Source organism: Podarcis tiliguerta (genome assembly GCF_965153285.1).
Source record: "Podarcis tiliguerta genome assembly, chromosome: 8".
Lineage (NCBI taxonomy): Eukaryota > Metazoa > Chordata > Lepidosauria > Squamata > Lacertidae > Podarcis > Podarcis tiliguerta.
In genome coordinates, this window is record NC_139541.1 from 44,746,248 (window position 1) to 44,767,089 (window position 20,842).

General features: G+C 40.8%; 1 protein-coding gene across 7 annotated transcripts in view; it reads left to right on the top strand.

Annotated features, from left to right (window-relative positions):
* CDH8 (cadherin 8) overlaps positions 1–20,842 on the top strand; it is a 229,095-nt gene that overhangs the window by 188,731 nt on the left and 19,522 nt on the right. For all 7 annotated transcript variants that reach the window (XM_083452451.1, XM_083452452.1, XM_083452450.1 and 4 more), the window contains 2 exons: positions 4,743–4,864; positions 13,383–13,500. In XM_083452451.1, coding sequence (XP_083308577.1) covers positions 4,743–4,864; positions 13,383–13,500 — 240 coding nt within the window. The remainder of the gene's footprint in view (positions 1–4,742; positions 4,865–13,382; positions 13,501–20,842) is intronic.

The following is a 20,842-nucleotide window of genomic DNA, read 5'->3' on the forward strand; positions in this document are numbered from 1 at the left end:
TGAACCCAATAGAGCTTCTGAATAAACATGCACAGGATTTCACTGCTCACAGATTTCAATTTTTGCTGTCTCTTTTCTCCCAGGAGTTTAGGATGGCACAAATAGCTGCCCTCTCCCATTTCCATCTTACAACAATCCTGGGAGGAAGGTTAGACTGAGAGATGGTGACTCAGTTAGTGTCACCCAGTGACTCATGGCTGAGCATTGGCTTGAACCAAAGCTTTTCATCTGACACTCTAACCAATAAGTCAAATTGGTTGCTGAGCAAAGAGGGTGGGCTGCTGGCATTCAGGAAAATGTAGGTATTAGCTTCTGAAGAGAAAACAAGAAAAACATGTGTTGCCTTAATCCTGATAGCTAGTTATCAGCTGAAGGAGTCGTGATTCTAGTTTGTTTCAGTTGCTTACTGAAAGTGATGTGTCTTCTGTTTCTGGGTTATTAATCACAATGAATATAAAGTTACTATGGTGGAAACTATGGCCACTGTTCTCCATGGGACTTATGAATACAGGTGGAGTGGAAGCTGCACATAGAGCTGCCCATGAGTTGAATGTACCTGTGCATGATCATATAAAGCGTTATTGCCATTCATTTGATAATGACCCTTGAAAGGTGGTCCAAAGGAAGTGGTGACTTTCAACACAGCAAAAAGTGTTTTCAGCTTTCTCTGTTTTCAGCTTGCTGCACTCAGCTGCAGTGGAAAACAGTGTCCTATTGCCCATGTTGAAGTAAGATTCCACTGCCCATCCTTTCAGCTGCTGTATGTAGCATGGAGGGGTGGTGGTGGTGGTGGATGTTTTCCCAAACCTGGTTAAATAGAAGTATTCCAGAATTGAATAAGAGACAGTTTTCAGCAGTTTTTAGTTCATTTCTGTATTCCCTATATATAACCAATAGATTGAGCCAATTCATTGACGAAGCATCAAAAAGAACACAGGTGAAAATTCCTAATGTAATCACACAGAGGATTCTTTTTGTGTGTGTGGTGAGAAAACACATTCCTGCACATTGGCAAAGCACTACGCAAAAGTAATGATGTAGATAGTGGTGAATATGATCTGCTGTCTTCTGCTTTTCTTTTGCAGTTCTTTGTCAATACCTATGCATACATTGATAATGCAGAGAAGGAGAAATCATAAAGTTATCTGAAGGGCAAATTGTGCATGCACAGCACTCTCCCCCCATTATTAAATTTTTTTTTGGGGGGGGAATGAAGCACGGGGAATTTCTACTTTCTCAGAACCAGTTTAGAAAAGAAGAATTTCAGAAGCTTCCCTAATTCTAGTTTTTCTCTGTTAATGTGCCACCCACAGAAACCTTACCCTTTATCACTGTACTTGAAATTAGGTAATGTTGTTGTACATGTCACTTCTGTATTGCTTAGTGCACTCTGTTTTTTGCAGATTAAAGATTGCACTGAGGATTGGTGGGTGGGAGGGAGAATAGCATAAAACAGTACAGAATAAAATTAAGCTACTGTGCAGGTAGGCTATCTTGTTAGGTCCATCAGATACAATCTTGATAAATGTGTATCAAATGGAAATATTAACACTGGAACTTTGTAAGCTTGGGGAGGGGGAATGAAGCGTGCAGCCAAATCAGCAGTGCATTTAACATTTTGGAAAACCTGTTCCTATTTATCACAATCTGGCCCTGATTTAATGCTTTAAAAAACCAATGGGGTGGTCTTCCGATTTAAAGCACTGTGCAGTGTGAGTCTGATTTATGACTGTGGTTCATAATCCAGCAAGTGATAAGTACATGGATTTCTTTTGGTGGGTCTCTTTTAGAATTTACTAATTCTAAACATGCTTATTTGGAAGTATTGGGTTTGCATATAACATTTCATGTTTTGAGGGATAGCACCACTTATAATTGTTCAGTTGCATGGGTACAGCTATCTTAGTTTTAAGCCATATCAGGATCCAGCCCAAACCCTTAAATTCAGCATTACTGGATCAGACTGCAAGTGCTTCCTGTGAGAAATGCTCAGTGTAATGCTCTCCTTGCTCTGCTTACGTACTACATGTGAGCTGCTTTTAATAAGGAACATTTTAAAGATATTCCCCCTCCACAATATGGAGTGATGTAATCAACTGGGTTAGGTTGGAAGTGGCTCAACATGCTATTTTACATGCTCTATGTACCTACTTTGCAGACTGTAGGTCAAAAATGGGGAACCTCTGGTCATGGGCATAGCCAATGTGGAGGGGAGGGGGCAGCTACCCCCCTAGATCAAGTAAGTCAATAAAAATGCTTAACTAACTGAGGTTCTGCTCCCCCTAACATGAAGCCTACCTCCCTATGCCCATGGGCTATGCCCATGCCTGTGGTCCTCCAGATGTTAAAACTCCTCTCATCTCTGGCCATTGGCTATTCTAACTGGGGCTGATGGGAGCTGGAGTCCCACAAGTGGGTCCATACTCCCCATTGGAGCTGTAGAACATCAATCCCTAGAATTTCTTAGAGCCTGTAGTTCATGGACAAAACAAATAAATCCATTATGATTGTTGTATGCAGTGTGCAGCTATCTAGGGGTATCCCCTTTTGGAGGTTTCTATACTCAGCAAGTTCTTCTCTAGTGTTTAGCAAATTAATTCTTAAAGTGAATTCTCATCAAGTTTCTAATTATAATATCTTTAGGTTTAATGTTTGTATTTCAGATGAAAGACAAACATTTTGGGGCCAGTCACAAGAGGCATGAATAATTTCTTCAGAAGCTTATCTAATTAATTACATTCCTCTGTAATGTCTATAAAATTTGAACCACCATCATTCCGTTAATTTAGATAAAAGGAAATCTTTAGTGTTTAAATGTGACACTTGGCACTAAGAAACCAATGCATTCATTGTTTATGTATTTTTTTTATCAACTTTAGATAAAGAAAATGCTTTTGAAATGTTTTGAATACTCAGTTTGCATGCAACTTAATTCCCCTCCTCACCCTCAGCAAGAAGTACATTATTGTTCCATGTTAAACATATTCATGGTGCATCAATGAAGGCAATTAATTGCATGAAATCTTGCCGACCAATGTGATACATTGCATATTATGATGACCAAGTATACAGAGTTCTCACGCTTTGTCATGGTGCACCTTTCTAATATTCCTAAAAAGAAAGGAAAGGCAGACAATGACTCACTAGCATGTACTTACACTATCCTCTCCTTAGAACTAATCAAATTAGAACTAATGAGGGCTCTAGAATGAGGGACTGTAGTTCAGTGGCAAGACAGATGATTAGCATACAGAAGGTTCAGCCTGCAGTCTACAGCATCTAATAATCAGAATGCACAATACTGAACAGGCAAATAGCCGGACCTGATAAAAACAAGCATCTTCTGTTGCCCTCTCCAGAATGTATAAGTTGCTAAGCAGAGGGTGAAATCCTGATGCTTTGGCTGTGTGTTGCTGTTCCTTTCTGGGAACAGGCACACACAGCCAATGCAGGATATTGCCCCATGCTCTTGCCCATCAGATGGTGTCGCAAATCACATCAGCTAATGGGCATGTGGGTAAGTCTTGGGGGAAATGGCCTCATGGATCAACTTGAGCCTCTTGGCCGACAAATATTAGTTTGTAGACTGGAGGTTACCCACCCTGCCTTCTGCCCTTGCGTTCAAAGCCATGATGGAATCACCCATGCCAGATAGATAGCAGGATATTTATTTCCCTAGCTTTTGCCTGAACGTCAGGAACCAGCATTGAGGGTTTGTTAGCTTGTTGCTAATTGGGTTTTGCTCATTGCAGATCTTACTAAGTTAACAAAGCTGTTGCCCATTTATTCCAATCAATGTCTCATGTAGTTATGGTGGGCACAAACTGTCTTTTTTTACTCCTTCTGTAACAGAAATAGTCAATCTTACCACCTACAACACATTCCAATAGCTTAATAACCTAATTAGCCCATGGATCAGAGGTCCCCCACTACTGTTAATAAGTATAAACTAGGATGAACTGATCAAGATTTTATGTGGGAATACATCCATGGACTAAAATTAAGACATACATCTGAGTAAATATATCTAGCAATTGGGCTATAAAGAGAGATGTGATAAATTATAGCTATTAATGGGGGTCAAAGCTTTTATTTCGACTTTACAGAACCTTAATGAACAAATATTTCAATTCAAAACAACATTTCTGGATGAGATTAATGAACTTGTGTTCTTGCATAATATCAAAATGTACTCTTTCTTCTTTCTTCTTTTACCTACATCAATTCCAGTCTTCACTTTTCTAACAAAATCTGATTAGAGTTGGATTGTCTTTCTCCCCCATGCCCCCCCTTTTTTGCCAAGCTGAAATAATAGATGTGCAGTCAGGCTGGCTAATAGAGTAAAATGGCAAAGATAAGCAACGAAATAAATCTTGGTTGTTTACAGCCTCTTTTCCCCATGCAGAATGCCCTTTATCAATAAAACAATGCAAACTTCATCAGAAAAAAGAATCTACCAATTTAGTCCAAGAAGGTCTTCATCAAGCTAATCTCCAACAAACGCTGTTTGCAATAAGGATTTATTTGCTGTCTCCCTTTTGTGAAACTGCTGCCCATTCTTCTTTATCTTTTCCCCTTGACCATTGGATAAAGCAGCCCAATTATTGGAAGCAGAAAAGGCCCAGCAAGCTTTCAGCACAGAACTGTCTGTCTACCTTGGGTCCTTTATGTCATTAGTATGAAATGAAGTGTGCTTACCTTTCTTTTTTCTTCTTTTCCACACTGTGTTTTTCTTCTCTTAGGAAACCCCAGTCAAATATCTCGAGTGCCTGTTGCTATCAAAGTTCTCGATGTAAATGACAACGCTCCCGAACTTGCATCAGGGAATGAAGCCTATTTGTGTGAAAATGGAAAAACCGGAAAAGTAAATATTTCTCTGTTGTCCACACTGTATAGTGGGTTTGCCCTGACCCCAAAAAACCTTCCCTGTTCCCTGTCTGTTAATGTGAGTTAAATATTTTCCCTGATTATGTGTGAAATTGAAAATAGGAAGGTATCTTATACTTAGACCAAGCGAGTCACTTGGTACTGTATAGACCATGAGTAGCCAACACAACTCTCTCCAGATGTTTTGGCCTCATTCTCCCAGGGTCAACATGGTCAGTGATCAGGGTACCATATGTGGCACTAGGGCAGCTACAGGAACCTCAGGCCCAAATGTGGCCTCCCATGCCTCTCTATCTGGCCCTCAGAACTTTCTGTAGGCCATACCCCTCCAAGGCCCTACTTCACATCACAAGTCTAGCTGGAATGTGTCCTTGAACTCTGATAATGTCTCTTGCTTGTCTCGATGGCACATAGGGAGAAGTGTGCAAATGTGTTAGAAAATAGTCTAGTGTACAAAGGTAAACAACAGGCTAATTTCTTCACCAGTTTCTGCCTCTGGTCTTGTCCACCACTGGTACGTGGATTTTGCAAAACTTTCCAGAATGGAATACAGCCCTCGGGCTGAAAAAGGTTCCCCACACCTGTAAGAGGGAATGGGAGTTTATGGTATTCCTAGACAGGAAGTGGAGGAGGGTAGTTAGGCAGAGTCAGGCTTGTGCTCCTGATAATCTTTCCTGCTCTACACTCAAGGAATGATTTAGTTGCACATTTCTTGCTGTCTGTGCTACTGTGACATGAACTCTGTTCGCACAATCAACATACTGAGAATGAAGGAGAATGAAGATGACTTGAACATCACTCCAATCTCCATGTGTTCATTTAATGACATGAGCAGATCTTACACATGCAGAGACTGAATGTAGGCTGTCTGCCCATGATCAGGAATTGTTTGTGTGCTTTCTGCATGGCCAAGCCTAAACATCTATGGTTTATGAACAAGAAGAGTCTATTTACATGGCTGACTGAATGGGTATATAATTCAGGGGCAAGGCTTGAAACCACTAGCCTGCCATTAAATCTACCCATTGTGCAGGTCACATGAACAGACATATCTGCCCCCCCACCCCCCAAAAAATGGCCACAATTGTTCTGGATTTAGATAAAAAGGGAAAATGGAGCCTTTTAAAGACAGAATTGTTCACCATCTCTCTGGTATAAGTAGAAGTTGTGGGATCATGATATTTCACACTTTCTTAGAAAAACTGTTTAAGAAAGGGTGAAATAAGGCAGGAACAAGGTGGAAAGGAGAATAGAAGAGGCCCGGGCATATAAGGGAGAGAAATGTTGAACAACTCCTCTACCCTATCCTAGAAATCTGGATCCACAGTGCCTGCCTTGTCCATCATTCAGTTTGGAGTTGTGTTGAATGATGTAATGGAACCTAATCTCCTAGGAAGCAATATAGCACAAATGAAACAGAATCGTTTTTATTATCCAGCTTGTGAAGACGCTGAGTGACAGAAATCCGGAGCTTTGTAGCTACCTCATTTATTTCTGGGTAGTGACATTTTAATTTAAATAAACAGCAGTTGACAGCATGACACTAGAGTTGTTAATCCAGCTATTCTTGTGCCTCGTGGGTGTTTGGCATTAAATTCACCATTTACCAAAGCAGCTTACCTGATAATAGAGTTAGAATTTGTTTCTTATTGTGGGCCTATACAAAAACTATGTGTGCCAAGATTTGATTGTTGCAAACAATCCACATTTGCACCTTCCAGCAGTCATTTCTGCAGCTCCTTCCTGTCCTGGTTACCCAGTTTATAATAGTAAACAGTCTATCAAACCACTGAAGAGTGAGATTATTGAAATGTGGCTCCTAGTAAGTACCAGGCGTTCATTGAACATCTACTGAAGTCCAGGTCCCAATGAGGTGGTGTCAGGGCTCACTGTGCATCTGCTGAGGCCCACACTCAGCAGGGACCCCAGTGCTAACCCCTGAACACCCCCACCCTGCTTTCCTTCCTCCTGGTGATCACTGTCTTTCCACTTCTCCTATCTAAGCAAGTGAACAGTGTCTAGAGGAAGAAGATCAGAAATGTTCTTGCCTTACCTTCACATATTCCAGAGCCTGGGGGCAACCACTGAAAAAGTTCTCTCATGTGTAACCTTTTGCCCCATCTCAGATAACAGGAGAACTCTATGGATAAAAATGTAGTTGAAATAGCTGGAATACATTCTAGCTACAAAGCTGGCAGGGATGTAACAGCCCTCAAGTAAGTGGACATGGGGTGAGGGTGGGGGATACAGCCATGACTTCATCAACTACTTCATTAACTGACTAGTCTCATAAAATCCTTGTCGGAAAGAGAAAAAGATCTGAATGAAAGCTCTGTGTTGCAACTAGATCCTGCACACTAACCCTTTCTGCTCTTGTGGAAATTTCAGTTTGTGTTTGCTCAAAATGAAATTTAAGAGAAATAACAAGAAAAGCTTTATTTCAGCTGTTCATTGCTTAGGGCTAGATCAAGTAGCTGAACTTTCTCTTTGCATATATATGTGTGTGTGTGTGTGTGTGTGTATACACACACACACACAGTGGTACCTCGGTTTTTGAACATCTCAGAAGTCAAACGTTTCAGTTTTCGAACACTGAAAACCCAGAAGTAACTTCTTTGGTTTTCAAATGTTTTGGAAGTCGGATGGTCTACCAGAATGGATTATGTTTGAAAACCGAGGTACCACTCTAGTCTGAACAAATCAATGATAGGAGTCAGATGCAGGAAGGTAGCAGTCCATTCAGAAAGAAACATTAATCTCATTTTTTAGTAGAATATGCCACACTCTCCCCAATATAGCCTCCTGGTTGCCATAAACCAGGGGTGGAGAGCAGAGGCGAATCTCCAGGCACTGGGGTGGAATCCTTAGTCTATCATCTCATGGGGGGGGGGGGTGAAGTGGTGCCCCACCTCCACTTCAGAACAGTGTGACCACAGGGGTACTCTGTCAGAGGTGTCTAGTTGGAAGTCTCTGTCCAAAGGCCAAGGTGTGTGACAAATGGGCCATAGAGCTTCGTTCAGCAGTGTGGAAGGGCCATCAATTTAGACCTGCATCTTGTGATGGACCCATTAAGCCCATGATCGACCCTGTCATGCCTCAACCATCTACCAGAATGCTGGGAGAGATATGCACCCAATGCCTAAGCCAAATTCTACCTATATTTGGAATCAATAGAGTTGTGGTCAGTTTAAAATTGCAGAATATTGTCCTTGTCCAGTTTGTTTACCTCCTTAGACTAGGCCTTGCTCTGAGGGGAGAGGTCACTGCGAGTGGGACTGCAACTCTTAACTTTGATCTCTTTTGCACTTGTGCTTTTTCTTGTTCCCCTTTTCTGCCCCCCCCCCCCCCCCGCTGCCCTTTTTAAAAACTCTAGCAACATTACTGGAATGTTCATGGTAGGGCAGGGTGACACCCATTTGGGGATCCCAACCTTATATAGCAATTCAGGGCTATATAAGGATAGGGGAGAAATTCATTTCACATTAAAAGGCAAAGCTATCAAATTCACACTTTCTGAAACAATATGCAAAGTGAAACAGCCATCTTTCATAATTTAAACTTCTCTGTATTTTGAAATGCAGTTCTCTGGCCGGGTAATGTGTACAAAAATTCATTTACTAGGTAAAGTATGTATATAGATGCCTATATCAGTGAAAATAACATACAAAAATGCATTATATTAGGGGGATTGTTTTGCAAAAATGTGTACATTAGGCAAAATTGCACACAAAATGTGTTTATCGGAAGAAATGTGCACTCCAGCATTGATGAATTTTCATGATAAAAAAAAACAGCACTTGCCAACTGAATTGGAAATGTGTAGAACTGAAGACTGCAAAAAAATGATAAAGTGGTGGTACCCAAAATTTACAGGATAGTCGTGCACCAGAGTGCCAAGAGAGAGTGTGAAGTGGGTGGGTGTTTTACAAAGAAATCAATTTCAAATGCAGATTCAGCATAGCAATCATGTGGGAGGAAAAATAATACAAGAATAAACTGAATATAGAGGCGCTCCTCTAGATCTGAATTCTCTTGTGTCTTCCAAATAAATTCTTGATCATCTGACACAAAGAAAGAATGTGATTGCTTTCTACTATCTGAATATATTTACAGATTTGTAGGTTAACTTAACAGCTAAGTTAAATTGAGTTTGAATCACCTTAGGGGACTTGATTACATCTCAACCTCTTAGAAAACCTTATTTGCAGTCTGTAAATATACTGAGTGAACCATCTAATGCAGTTCATTCCTCCACGTGTTCTATTTTGGGTCCTGATATAATTGAGAGTGGCAACCACGACTGCCGGTGACGTGACAGAATGCATTAAAAACTGTTGATGTATAACACTGCCAAATGAATTCTTCTTGCTTTTATTCTGAACCCATAATAGCAGAATGCTAATCTCAGATCCACTGGAAAAGCATGTCACTTTCTGATTTGCATTCTTTACACAAATCTGCAAATTTTAAAAAGGGCTGCTCCCCATCCCTTTCTGCTTTTCTATCGGCTCACACCAGACAAATTTACCTCGTTTTACTTATTGTTTAACAAAATTCATATAAAAATTGACTGTAGTAAAACCTCTAAGAAGTTTACAAAAATATAAAAATGATAAAACCACAGTTAAAACCGTTAAAAGAGAATTTAAATTAACAGCAAGTAAATAAATAAATAAATAAATAAATAAATAAATATTGTCTAGTAGCACCTTATAAATTATTATTATTAGTCATTTTGGACTCACAGCTGTCCATGAAGGTGCAGGTCAATTCTGTATCCAGGGCAGGTGTCTACCAACTCCACCTGGTACACAGGCTGAGACCCTACCTGCCAGCAGACTGTCTTGCCAGAGTGGTGCATGCTCTAGTTATCTCCCGCTTGGACTACTGCAATGCGCTCTATGTGGGGCTACCTTTGAAGGTGACCCGGAAACTACAACTAATCCAGAATGCGGCAGCTAAACTGATGACTGGGGGCGGCCGCCGAGACCACATAACACTGGTCTTGAAAGACCTACATTGGCTCCCAGTACGTTTCCGAGCACAATTCAAAGTGTTGGTGTTGACCTTTAAAGCCCTAAACAGCCTCGGTCCTGTATACCTGAAGGAGCGTCTCCACCCCCGTCGTTCTGCCCGGATGCTGAGGTCCAGCGCCGAGGGCCTTCTGGCGGTTCCCTCATTGTGAGAAGCAAAGCTACAGGGAACCAGGCAGAGGGCCTTCTCGGTAGTGGCGCCCACCCTGTGGAACGTCCTCCCATTAGATGTCAAAGCAATAAACAAATACCTTACATTCAAAAGACATCTTAAGGCAGCCCTGTTCAGGGAAGCTTTTAATGCATCACATTTTAGTGTATTTTTGGTCTCTGTGGAAGCCACCCAGAATGGCTGGGGAAACCCAGCCAGGTGGGCGGGGTGCAAATAATAAATTACTATTATTATTATTATAGGCCAACTAAGTTTGTTCTGGTATAAGCTTCCGTGTGCATGCACACTTCTTCAGATACCTTCTTCAGATGCATGCACACAAAAGCTTATACCTGAACAAACTTAGTTGGTCTATAAGGTGCTACTGGATAATTTTTAATTTTTAATTTTTAATTTATTTTTATTTCGACTGCGTCAGACAAACATGGCTACCTACCTAAAAGTAAAGAAGAAAAAAAAGAAAGAAGATTTTTCAACACTGATGTTTCTGAATAGGCTTGCCTGATCAAAAATGTTTTAAGCACACCTCAAAAAAGAATACAATGTAGGTGCATTCCTGACATGAATTGGCAGGGAGTTCCAAAGTGTAGATGCTGCCACACTAAAAGAACAATTTCTTATAACTGCAGGAGTATTATATGGCAACAGTAATAGTGTCTGAAGAGGTCAAGTGGGCATATGGGAGAAGCAAAAATACCCTATATATTTTTCACAGAAACTCAAGGCATTTTACAATCTACAACACAAAAACCACAGTAAATCACAAAACTATCTCTGTTTAAATAATGACTAGTGACAATGTGGTGCAGGGTTTTCAGAAGAGAAACTAATACAGTGGTACCTCAGGTTACATATGCTTCAGGTTACAGACTCAGCTAACCCAGAAATAGTGCCTCAGGTTAAGAACTTTGCTTCAGGATGAGAACAGAAATCATGTTCTGGCGGCGCAGCAGCAGCAGGAGGCCCCATTAGCTAAAGTGGTGCTTCAGGTTAAGAACGGACCTCCAGAACGAATTAAGTACTTAACCCGAGGTACCACTGTACTGCCGACTCCAATCCAGACTCTTTTCCTTCATTATATGAAAAGATCAAGGCAATGTACAACAATGTGAAAGAACAATAATGTGATGACTGGTTCTTCAAATGTTATTCTTCAGAGCATCACCTCACCACCACCAAGGCACACTTTTTTCTTATGCAGATTGTTCTGGCAATTCACAGTGCTGCATATACTGAAAGCAATAAATTGTGGAAAACATTATAATGACAGGTCAATCACGAATGCCCCCCTCCCTTTCATTCTCTTGTGCTGTAATCTCCATGCTGCAAAGTGCCAAGGAGTTACTATAATAATGGTCATTCATTAAGCAGTCATTCAGCACACAGAGAAAGAGATAAATATGACTTACCTTTAGCACAGTAAAAAAAAAAAAAAGAAGAAGAAGAACAGGGCACCAAAAAGGTATTGGGCCTTTGCCAGAGCCCACATAGCAGGAACATTTGCAGTTGCCTGCATGACATCATATTTGTATATGTGGTAAAATGCTTCACTGTAGGCATTGCATGTGCATAAAGGTGAGGTGAAGGTTGCTATGGGAACCTGAAGTCTTAATTTCTTGACTTGAGTATCTGAAACAACAAACTTGGCACGCACACACCCAACACTATTTCATATGACATCCCACATAACTTGGAGGAAAGCAGCCGTGTTGAAGAGAGTTAGTAAAAGAAAAAGCAAATGTGAAGATGAGTGAGAATTGCAACTTCTTGTGTAAGTTTGGTGGATGATTTTAATGGAAGCTTATAACAGAGATTCAGGAGATTCAAGCATTACATTTAATAAGACTCCGTCTACACAGTTACTCAGCCTAATCTTGCTTTAATCTTAGGAAGATTAAGTTGGGGAGATGGCATGATAGAGGTTTTGTAAAATTGTGCATGCTGCGGAGCAAGTAAAAGATACATTTCTCCCTCCCTCATAATACAACAAATGGTACCCTTCCATTAAATCGGTCGACAGTAGAATCGGGACAGACACACAAAAAGTACTTCTTCAGACAAATGCAAGATGTGGTGAAGCTGGAAGTGGGCATGAAAGAGAAAGTTTTAAGCAAGCGTCTAACCATAGATCAGTGGAGGCTGGTTCATTAGGCCAATGAGGCACTGTCCCACTAACCTCAGTTTGCCCTGAAGACAGCCTCCACCTGCCTCAAATGTCTCTTATTAAAGATGCAAGTTATGTTTTCCCAAAATCCTCTGAATTGTTCTCACATAGTTTCCAGATTAATTTTCAGAGTGAGATGTGATGAGCATTGGAAAGTGGGTGGGTTGCTAGGTAGGTAGATAACACTGGAGCCAAAATGTCATGGAATGCAAGCAGTTATAGCCTTTGGTATTTCTATGCAAGGACAAAACAATATATGAAATAAGCTGAGAAATTATTCACAACACCAATAATTGGTGAGAACACAATCTTCCTACCTTCGCTGTGCTAATTTAACACATGTCAAAGGACACAACGTTAATAAACAGTGAAGCTAATAGCAACTACTCATCCAGCACACTCACTGTTGCAGAATTGCTGAACAGGGAACACCTGGAGCTTCTTAGCGATTAATGCGGGGCACAACACAGCTCAAGTTACACACTTTTAGGCTGCAGGCTCCATCATACTTGCTCCAAATTGAGGCCCATTGAAACCAATGGGAATTACTATGATGCAAAAAAATGGTTAGCACAGGGCTGTTATGGTTGACTTAATTTTGCAGGAAGTGAATTATATGCTTATCCCCTCCCCCTACCCAAAATCAAGAGAATTTAAAAAGTGCTTAGCTTTGGCAATGATCTCTTGCTAACATCTGCTGAAAAAGCTGCTGTAAGAAGGCACAGGAGCAAAGGCTTGTAAAAAAGTTGGCAATCCTAGATAAGTCTAGTTTTATCATGGGTTGGATCCAGACTAATTATTTTAGCTGGATTTAAATCTCATTGAAATTAATGGGGCAAGCTAGTCATTACTTGTGCCATTGATTTCACTGGGAACTATGTCCAACAAACTTAGTTCACATCACCCTCAATGAATTTACTGGGATGTGACTGGTTTAAACTTACAAAACAATCCTATAAATGTTTACTCAGAAATAAGTCTCATTGAGTTTAATAGGGCTCACTTCCAGGTAATTGGATGTAGGATTGCAGCCATAACTTTCCCCCCTTCCCATGTGCAGTTTAGTCAAACCTGTGAATTGATTTTGATTTAGATAAAACTTTTTGTTTTCTTTATCCTGTTGTAGGTCATTCATACGATGAGAGCCATTGACAAAGATGATCCTAAAAATGGACACTATTTTGTTTACAACCTTCCACAGGAAATGGCCAACAATCCAAATTTCACAATTGAGAAAAATCAAGGTAAATATATATAATGCATAAATATAACACAACAGAGTGTCATGTGTCATGTTTTATTTCTTTCTGCTTGCTTTGTTCTGTTTATTTTGCAAATGTCTCTTTCTCTTCACAAATGAGAATTGGGCTTCAGTCTTTCTCAAAATGTCTGGGACTGGTGCTGAAAGTCACAACTTGGGTTAGAATGATTTTAAGATACGGTAGTCACCAAGGAATTTAAAACTTCCTAGGACAGATTTATCTTCTAATTGGATTGTGGCTAATTCTGAAGTGCTGGAAATATCTAGTGTATTGATTTTTTTGTGAACGTCATGTAGGGATCAGCATATTTCCTCTGTTCTGTTCCTTCTCTGTTCTGTTGGTTAGGTCTGTACTCCATTCCACTCCTCCTGAATTTTTATGTTACAAGAACATTTTTTAAAAAATGCATAGAGGAGGTCAGTGTATTTGGAATGTGTCACAAAGAAGTCTATGTCTATATACAACAGCATATGCAGTGCTATTTTTTCTAGGAAAAGAGGTGCCGGAACTCACCAGAAACGCCTCCCTTGTTTTCTTATAATGGCAATAGCACCCACCTGAAAGGTGCTGGAACTGAATTCTGGTGAATTCCTGCTGGAAAAAAGCCCTGAACATATGTAGAGGTCTTTTATATTATGAGCGATAGTGGAAAAGGAAGGAACACATTAGGTGTGCATAGCCATTTTCTTTCTTCATTGAATAAGTAGTTTTATATAAGCGACTGTTGAGCTTTCACTCTAAAGTGGAAGGAGTAGAAATTTGTGATTAGGCTGGACAGATAACAGCTTGACATTTGGGCATCTAGAAGTAAATAAGGAACGGAATAACAATGAAAAATTATGTACTGTGTTATGATATTGAATTGTGTGCTTATCAATTCAAAGTGCTGCTTTTAATGTATAAAGTCTTGTGCAGTTCAGGATTCAAATACCTCTAGGACCACCTCTCCCCACATGAACTGACCTGGACCCTGTGATCAGTGTCTGAGGTCCTTCTCCATCTGCTTCCTCCACAGGAGGCCTGGAAGGTGGCAATATGAACATAGCCTTTTCAAGCAGTAGCTCCCTGCCCATGGGATGCTCTTCCCAGGGAGACACACTTGGCTTTTCCCTTTTCCTTTCCCTTTTCCCTTTACCCCATATATTCCCAATCAACCACTTCAGTCAATGGAACTGACAGAGTTACAGGTACTACACGATACCTGTTCCGCATTTGTAAGAACTTGATATTTTACTGTGGCAGCACCTACAGTCCCCGTCAATTGATATCAGACAAGCGCCTTCAATGTATTCTTTTCAGTGCCTGCTAAAAACATTTATACCCAAATTTTCAGAAAGCTGATGCAATATTTAATCTGTTTTCAATCTATTGTTATTTTAACTTTATAAAAGTCTTAAATTATTGTTGTTCATTCTTCTTATGGATAATTTCATTGCTTTTTTTTTTTTTTTTTTGTAAACCAATTTGAGGCTCTTAAGAACCAAGCAGTGTGTAAATTTTATGAACTAAATAAACAGACCCATTGAAATTAATAGACATGACTAACTTAGGTCCCTTAGGTGGGTTTACTCTGAATATGACTAACATTGAGTAACATTGAGTCAAAGGACTCAGTGACTCCTCAAATAGAAACCTATCTTGATGCAAAGCCAGCTTGAGTAAAGGAGAATTAGTATCAAGCATGTACTAAAAAAGGGAGGGGGGCAGTAAAGTTGTTAGGTCAGCAAAGTTTGAAGGACAACTTACCTTAGCATTTCCATTTGAAAAGGAAGGGCACACTTTAATCCTGTCACACTCTAGAATTGTCATTTCATTCACACCGTGGAAGGAAGAAGACAAATTTGGATCCCTTTTCTACTGTCATTGAGTTATAAAATTTACCCTGGCCTCATTTCCTGGCACACAGATTTACTTGAAGGTCAGGCAGCAAATGAACAGTAAACAGTCTTGAAAGATAATTTTCTGAATGTGTGGATTGTCACATTAGGGACTGCTCTTCATTGGTTTGATTGATACAGTCGCCGGCTGCACTTAAGTCCCTTAAGCAGTGCATATCCATGGATGGCTCAAGCGTTGCATGTGTGCTGATGTGCAGGTGACTTGCTGAATCTTCACTCTGCCTCCGAAGCACCATTTCAGATTTCACTGGATTGGGGGGAGGAGAGAAAGAGGAAAGCAGGGAGGGCAAAAAGGTTTCATGAGAAAAGATTCTCAGTCAATGTTTTCAGTCTGCTCTTTTATTTATTTCTTCAAAATTACTAGGTTGTGTCCAACTAAGCCCCACTCAGAGTAAATCTACTGAAATTAATGCACTTAAGTTGCCCATGTCCATTAATTTCAGTGGATCTACATTGAGTGGGGCTAGCCTTGGCTAAAACCCTGCACTTATTTTATTTTTTTTAAATGGAAGAAAGTGGACTAATATGGGGCAAAGCTAAAGATTTTGCCAGCAAAATGTCCCAGGCTTGTACCATCAGGACATGTCTTCCCCATCCTGTCAGAATCAGGGGAGCAACATTGTTGCCTTGAAAGGCAACATTTTATCACCAGTCCTAACATATTTAAGGGGGAATTAAATGCACCAGTACAGAATGGGAAACACCTTGGCTTAGTAGTAGGGGCAGTAGTTTATCACTAGGTGAGACAGCTGTTTGATGCAGCTGCAAAATTGGCTAAGGCAACTTGCAGTTGGGTGTTGTGGTTAGAATGTCACCCTAGAACGAGGCAGACCAGGGTTCAAATTCCCAACTTGGCCAAGAAGCTGACTGGGTGACCTTGGGCCAGTCACTGCCTCTCAGTCTAACCTACCCCCACAGGCTTGCTGTGAAGATAAAATGGGGAGGAGGAAAACTATGTATGCCACCTTGAGCTCCTTGGAGGAAAGCTGTGATACAAATATAAATGCAATAAATAAAACCAAAACAAACAAATTCTAGAACCATTGTTGTTGGGTTTTTTTTAAAAAAAAAATTATATGAAGTAATATCTCTATCCCCCTCACCCACCTACCACTAGTCAGACGTCATCTGGAGGAATGGGAGCAATTTGCTGCATGTAAAGACATAAGCATACTGGAACAGGTTCAGAGGAGGGTAATAAAGATGGTCACGGGTATGGAATACAACACATAGAAGAAAAAGTTCAAGGAAATGGACATAGATAATCTGGGGAAGAGAGGATTTTTTATGGGGCAGGGGGGCAGGGAGGTGGCAGTGACATGAAACCAGTCTTCAAATACCTGCAGGATTCTCTGAAGCCCTGTAGGCAAGACACCAGCTAATTTGAAGACTGGGAGAAATCATGTGATGGTAAGAGCAATCTTCAGTCAATGTGTTGTTGAATGACAACTCCTATTGTCCCTGAGCTTTAGTCATGCTGACTGAGCCTGATGCGAGTCAAACAACATCCGCAATAGCCACATTGGCTATTGCTGGCCTCTTCCTTGATGGAGGCCTTCGTATACATACCAGGCAGTAATCTGTTGCTGATACTCTAGATTTCAAGAATCAAAAAGTATCAATATCTGTTCCACCTTCTATGATACTTTGAATCATAGAAGATTGTTGACCATATTAATTCTGCTCAGTTAGTTACTTCTACTCAAAGTAGACCCATTGATGTTAAAGGACATGATTAACTTTGATTCATTAATTTCAGTGGGTTCTGCTCTGAGTTGAATTTAGTTGGATGCAACCCTACATTCTACATTATACTGAAATCAGTGGAATTTAACTTCCAAGTAAGTGTCTAGAAACAGCAAGCTAGTGTAACAGAACATACAAGTCATTTGAATTTCTCTTTGAGCTTTGTGAGCAGTCCATACCACTTATTAACCTTCCCCCTCCAATCTGTTGCCCTTCTGAGGTTTCCTCCTCATCCCAACCAAAGTTGTTTTCAGAATGGCACAGGAACACAGACCTCTATAATTGTTTATATCCTCCAACAAAGATGTGCAGTGCTATTTTTGTGTGACTAATTGTACTGCATTAAGGAAGTAACCTTTTTTTTCTGGAAGAGCAATGTCAAAGCCTGCTTGCAGAATGGTATGCTGTCCTTTTCTTAATCATCATTATATTTCTAATAGGTTTTGTTGCACACATATTGAAGGATACCCTTGTCCGTAAAACAGCTCCCTGCTTCCTGGGTTATAATTTCTATTTCAAATTAATGTTGAATGATTTTTTTTTTAAGAACACTAACTTCCTTATTGTAGAATACACACACACACACACACACACACTTTATTTTAACATCTGTGGAGCCTGTGGCCCTGCAGACACTGAAATTCATCCCTGGTGTCTAGGGTGTGGGTATGGGTGTGGGTGGCTGAGTGTTCACATGCATGCATGTTCTATGAGGTAGTCTGATTTTGACCTCTGAGGTCTTATGTGGCTCAGGACCGCCTCTTTCAATATGAACCAACCTGGACTCTGCAATCTTCATCTGAGGCTATTCTTAGTGTGCCTTCTCCATGGGAAGTCTAGAGGATGGCAACATGAGAATAAGCCTTTTCTGTGGTGGCTGTGCATTTCTGGAATGCTCTATCCCAACTTGCCTAGCACTGTCATTGCACCAGGCAAAAACATGCTTTTTTTCATCAGGCATTTGGCTTTTAATTATTTGTGGCATTTTTGCATGTGCAGGATGTTCTAACTTTGGTATCCTTTTTTAAAAAAAACAACAACAATCTTTTGGATTGTTTTTCTTTAATGCTGGTTTTAATGCATTTACATGTTTGGTTTTTGTTTAAAACATTGTAAATTTTTTTGAGCTGCCATGTGAAAAATACAACAACAACAACAAATGATGATGATGATGAAGATAATAATAATAATAATGTGCCAAGAACAGGTTGCAGTATACTCCTGCATACCCATCCTTCAGCATCAACAAATTAAAAACAGTTAAATTATAGTCACGGGAATAGAATGGCTCCTGAAAACACATTTCAGGTGTCAAAGGCCAGGGTACAGAAGTGCATTTTCAGTTCTATTTTATACATTTTATGTGCATTTTTATCTAATATATGCATTTGTGTATGCATTTTTTAGTCTGAGATCTTCATCACAATATTGTAAGTGTGCATAATGAAGGATAGTTGTGTTTCTCTTTGCATATTGTTTTGAGTAGTGTGAATTTTCTAAGTTTGCACTGAACTAAATTTCTTTAGTTCAGTGTGGGACGCGGGTGGCACTGTGGATAAAACCTCAGCGCCTAGGACTTGCCGATCATATGGTCAGCGGTTCGAATCCCCGCTGCGGGATGAGCTCCCATCGTTCGGTCCCAGCTCCTGCCCACCTAGCAGTTCGAAAGCACTCTTAAGTGCAAGTAGATAAATATGTACCGCTTTATAGCGGGAAGGTAAACGGCGTTTTCCTGTGCTGCGCTGGTGCTGGCTCACCAGCTGCAGCTTCGTCACACTGGCCACGTGACCCAGAAGTGTCTTCGGACGGCGCCGGCTCACGGCCTCTAGAGCAAGATGAGCACGCAACCCTAGAGTCAGACACGACTGGCCCGTACGAGCAGGGGTACCTTTACCTTTACCTTAAATTTCTTATAAGGTTTGCATTTCCTGGGTAAAGTGAATGCTCCTGAATTTCTAAGGGATTTCATTGGCTGCTCTGCTTTTTTGCCTAGGTAAGAGAGCTGGGTGACCACAATTTTGTGAGTAAGAATGAATTTTAGGTTCAATTATCTTCCTTATCATACTAACAGAATCTTGGCAGGGATCCTCAACCTTGTGCCACAGAGAGCTGACTATTCTCATAAAGGAGAGGAAATATGCAGAATTGCCATTTCAGTTTCCATTCCACTTATGTGTCCATAAGACATCAAATTAGACACAAACATCAGTGGGTTTTGAGACAAACAGCTTATCAGGTGGTAGAATGGTTCTTGGGCTGTACCAATTTAGACGTAGCAGGTGTCACATGAGTAGAGCTTTTCAAGCACTGTGTCAGTTTAGGCTGAGTGACTGGATGCTTCCTACTGAAAGAATATTCATGCACGCAGAAATTAGGTTAGCAGAGAGGCTAGGTTAAGTGTTTGCTATGTAGATATTTATATGAGGGAGTTTTCAATCATTCAGTCCCTTTCCCACCCACTGTCTGAAGTGGACAGGAATAGTTTTATCTTGTGATACACAGTTTGTCAAAAGAGCCTCTTATTTCACCACAGGTAGAATAAGACCAATCAGCAGTTATTCGAATGAATTATAGGCACTGTAAATGCAAGCCTTCCCACAGATTCAAGCACCAGGATCCCCAGGTGTATGAAATTGCTTTATAAGAAAATAGACCAGTGGCACATCTGGTCCAGTATTATCTACTCTGACTGGCTCTCCAGGGTTTCAGGTAGACGGGTTTGCCATTACATGCTGCCTGGTCCTTTTAAATGGAGAGGGCAAGGATTAAAGCTGGGACCTCCTGCATGCAGAGAATATGCTTTGACAGTGAGCTGCAAAAGAGTTTGGCCAGCTGCTGGTTTGAAGGGCCCCCTGGCAAGGCACTCTTTGGTGAGGCCCCATCGCCATTGGCCTTAACTGCTGACAGTAGCAAAATGCAGCAGAGTTGACATTTTAATTTCCCACAAATACTCTGGAGTACAGTGGTACCTCAGGTTAAGTACTTAATTCGTTCTGGAGGTCCGTACTTAACTTGAAACTGTACTTAACCTGAAGCACCACTTTAGCTAATGGGGCCTCCTGCTGCTGCTGCTGCGCCGCCGGAGCACGATTTCTGTTCTCATCCTGAAGCAAAGTTCTTAACCTGAAGCACTATTTCTGGGTTAGCGGAGTCTGTAACCTGAAGCATATGTAACCTGAAGCATATGTAACCTGAGGTACCACTGTAATGCTACATTGGGGGCATTGTGAGGAATTAAAGTTGCAGCTCGACTTAGCAGCTGGACAGAGAAAATAAAACAATATTGAGCTTTGCCAGGGTGTTTGGCCCTGAGAACTGTCCAGTGATGCCAGGTGCTGATGCCAGTCCTGGCCAGTGGTGAGATGAGTTAAGTAGCATTGATATGTATGTGGGATTCGTTTCACCTGTCTTTTGAAATACATTGGCTTTGAAATACATTTTAGAACAGGGTAGAAAAAGCCCTTTCCAGCCAGAGGGCTGCAACTTTGTGGGGGCCGCTTGCCAATAGTGGGCAGGGCCAGAGGAGAAAAATGGGTGGGACAATGGAGACTATTTTTTGCCCATTGTACAGTAGGGATATCCCAGACACACAAATGTCAGGTGTTTCTTCACACACACAACTCTCCATCTAGAGAAGCAAGAGGTATGATCACAGTTCCAGACAGGCAACATCGCTTGAG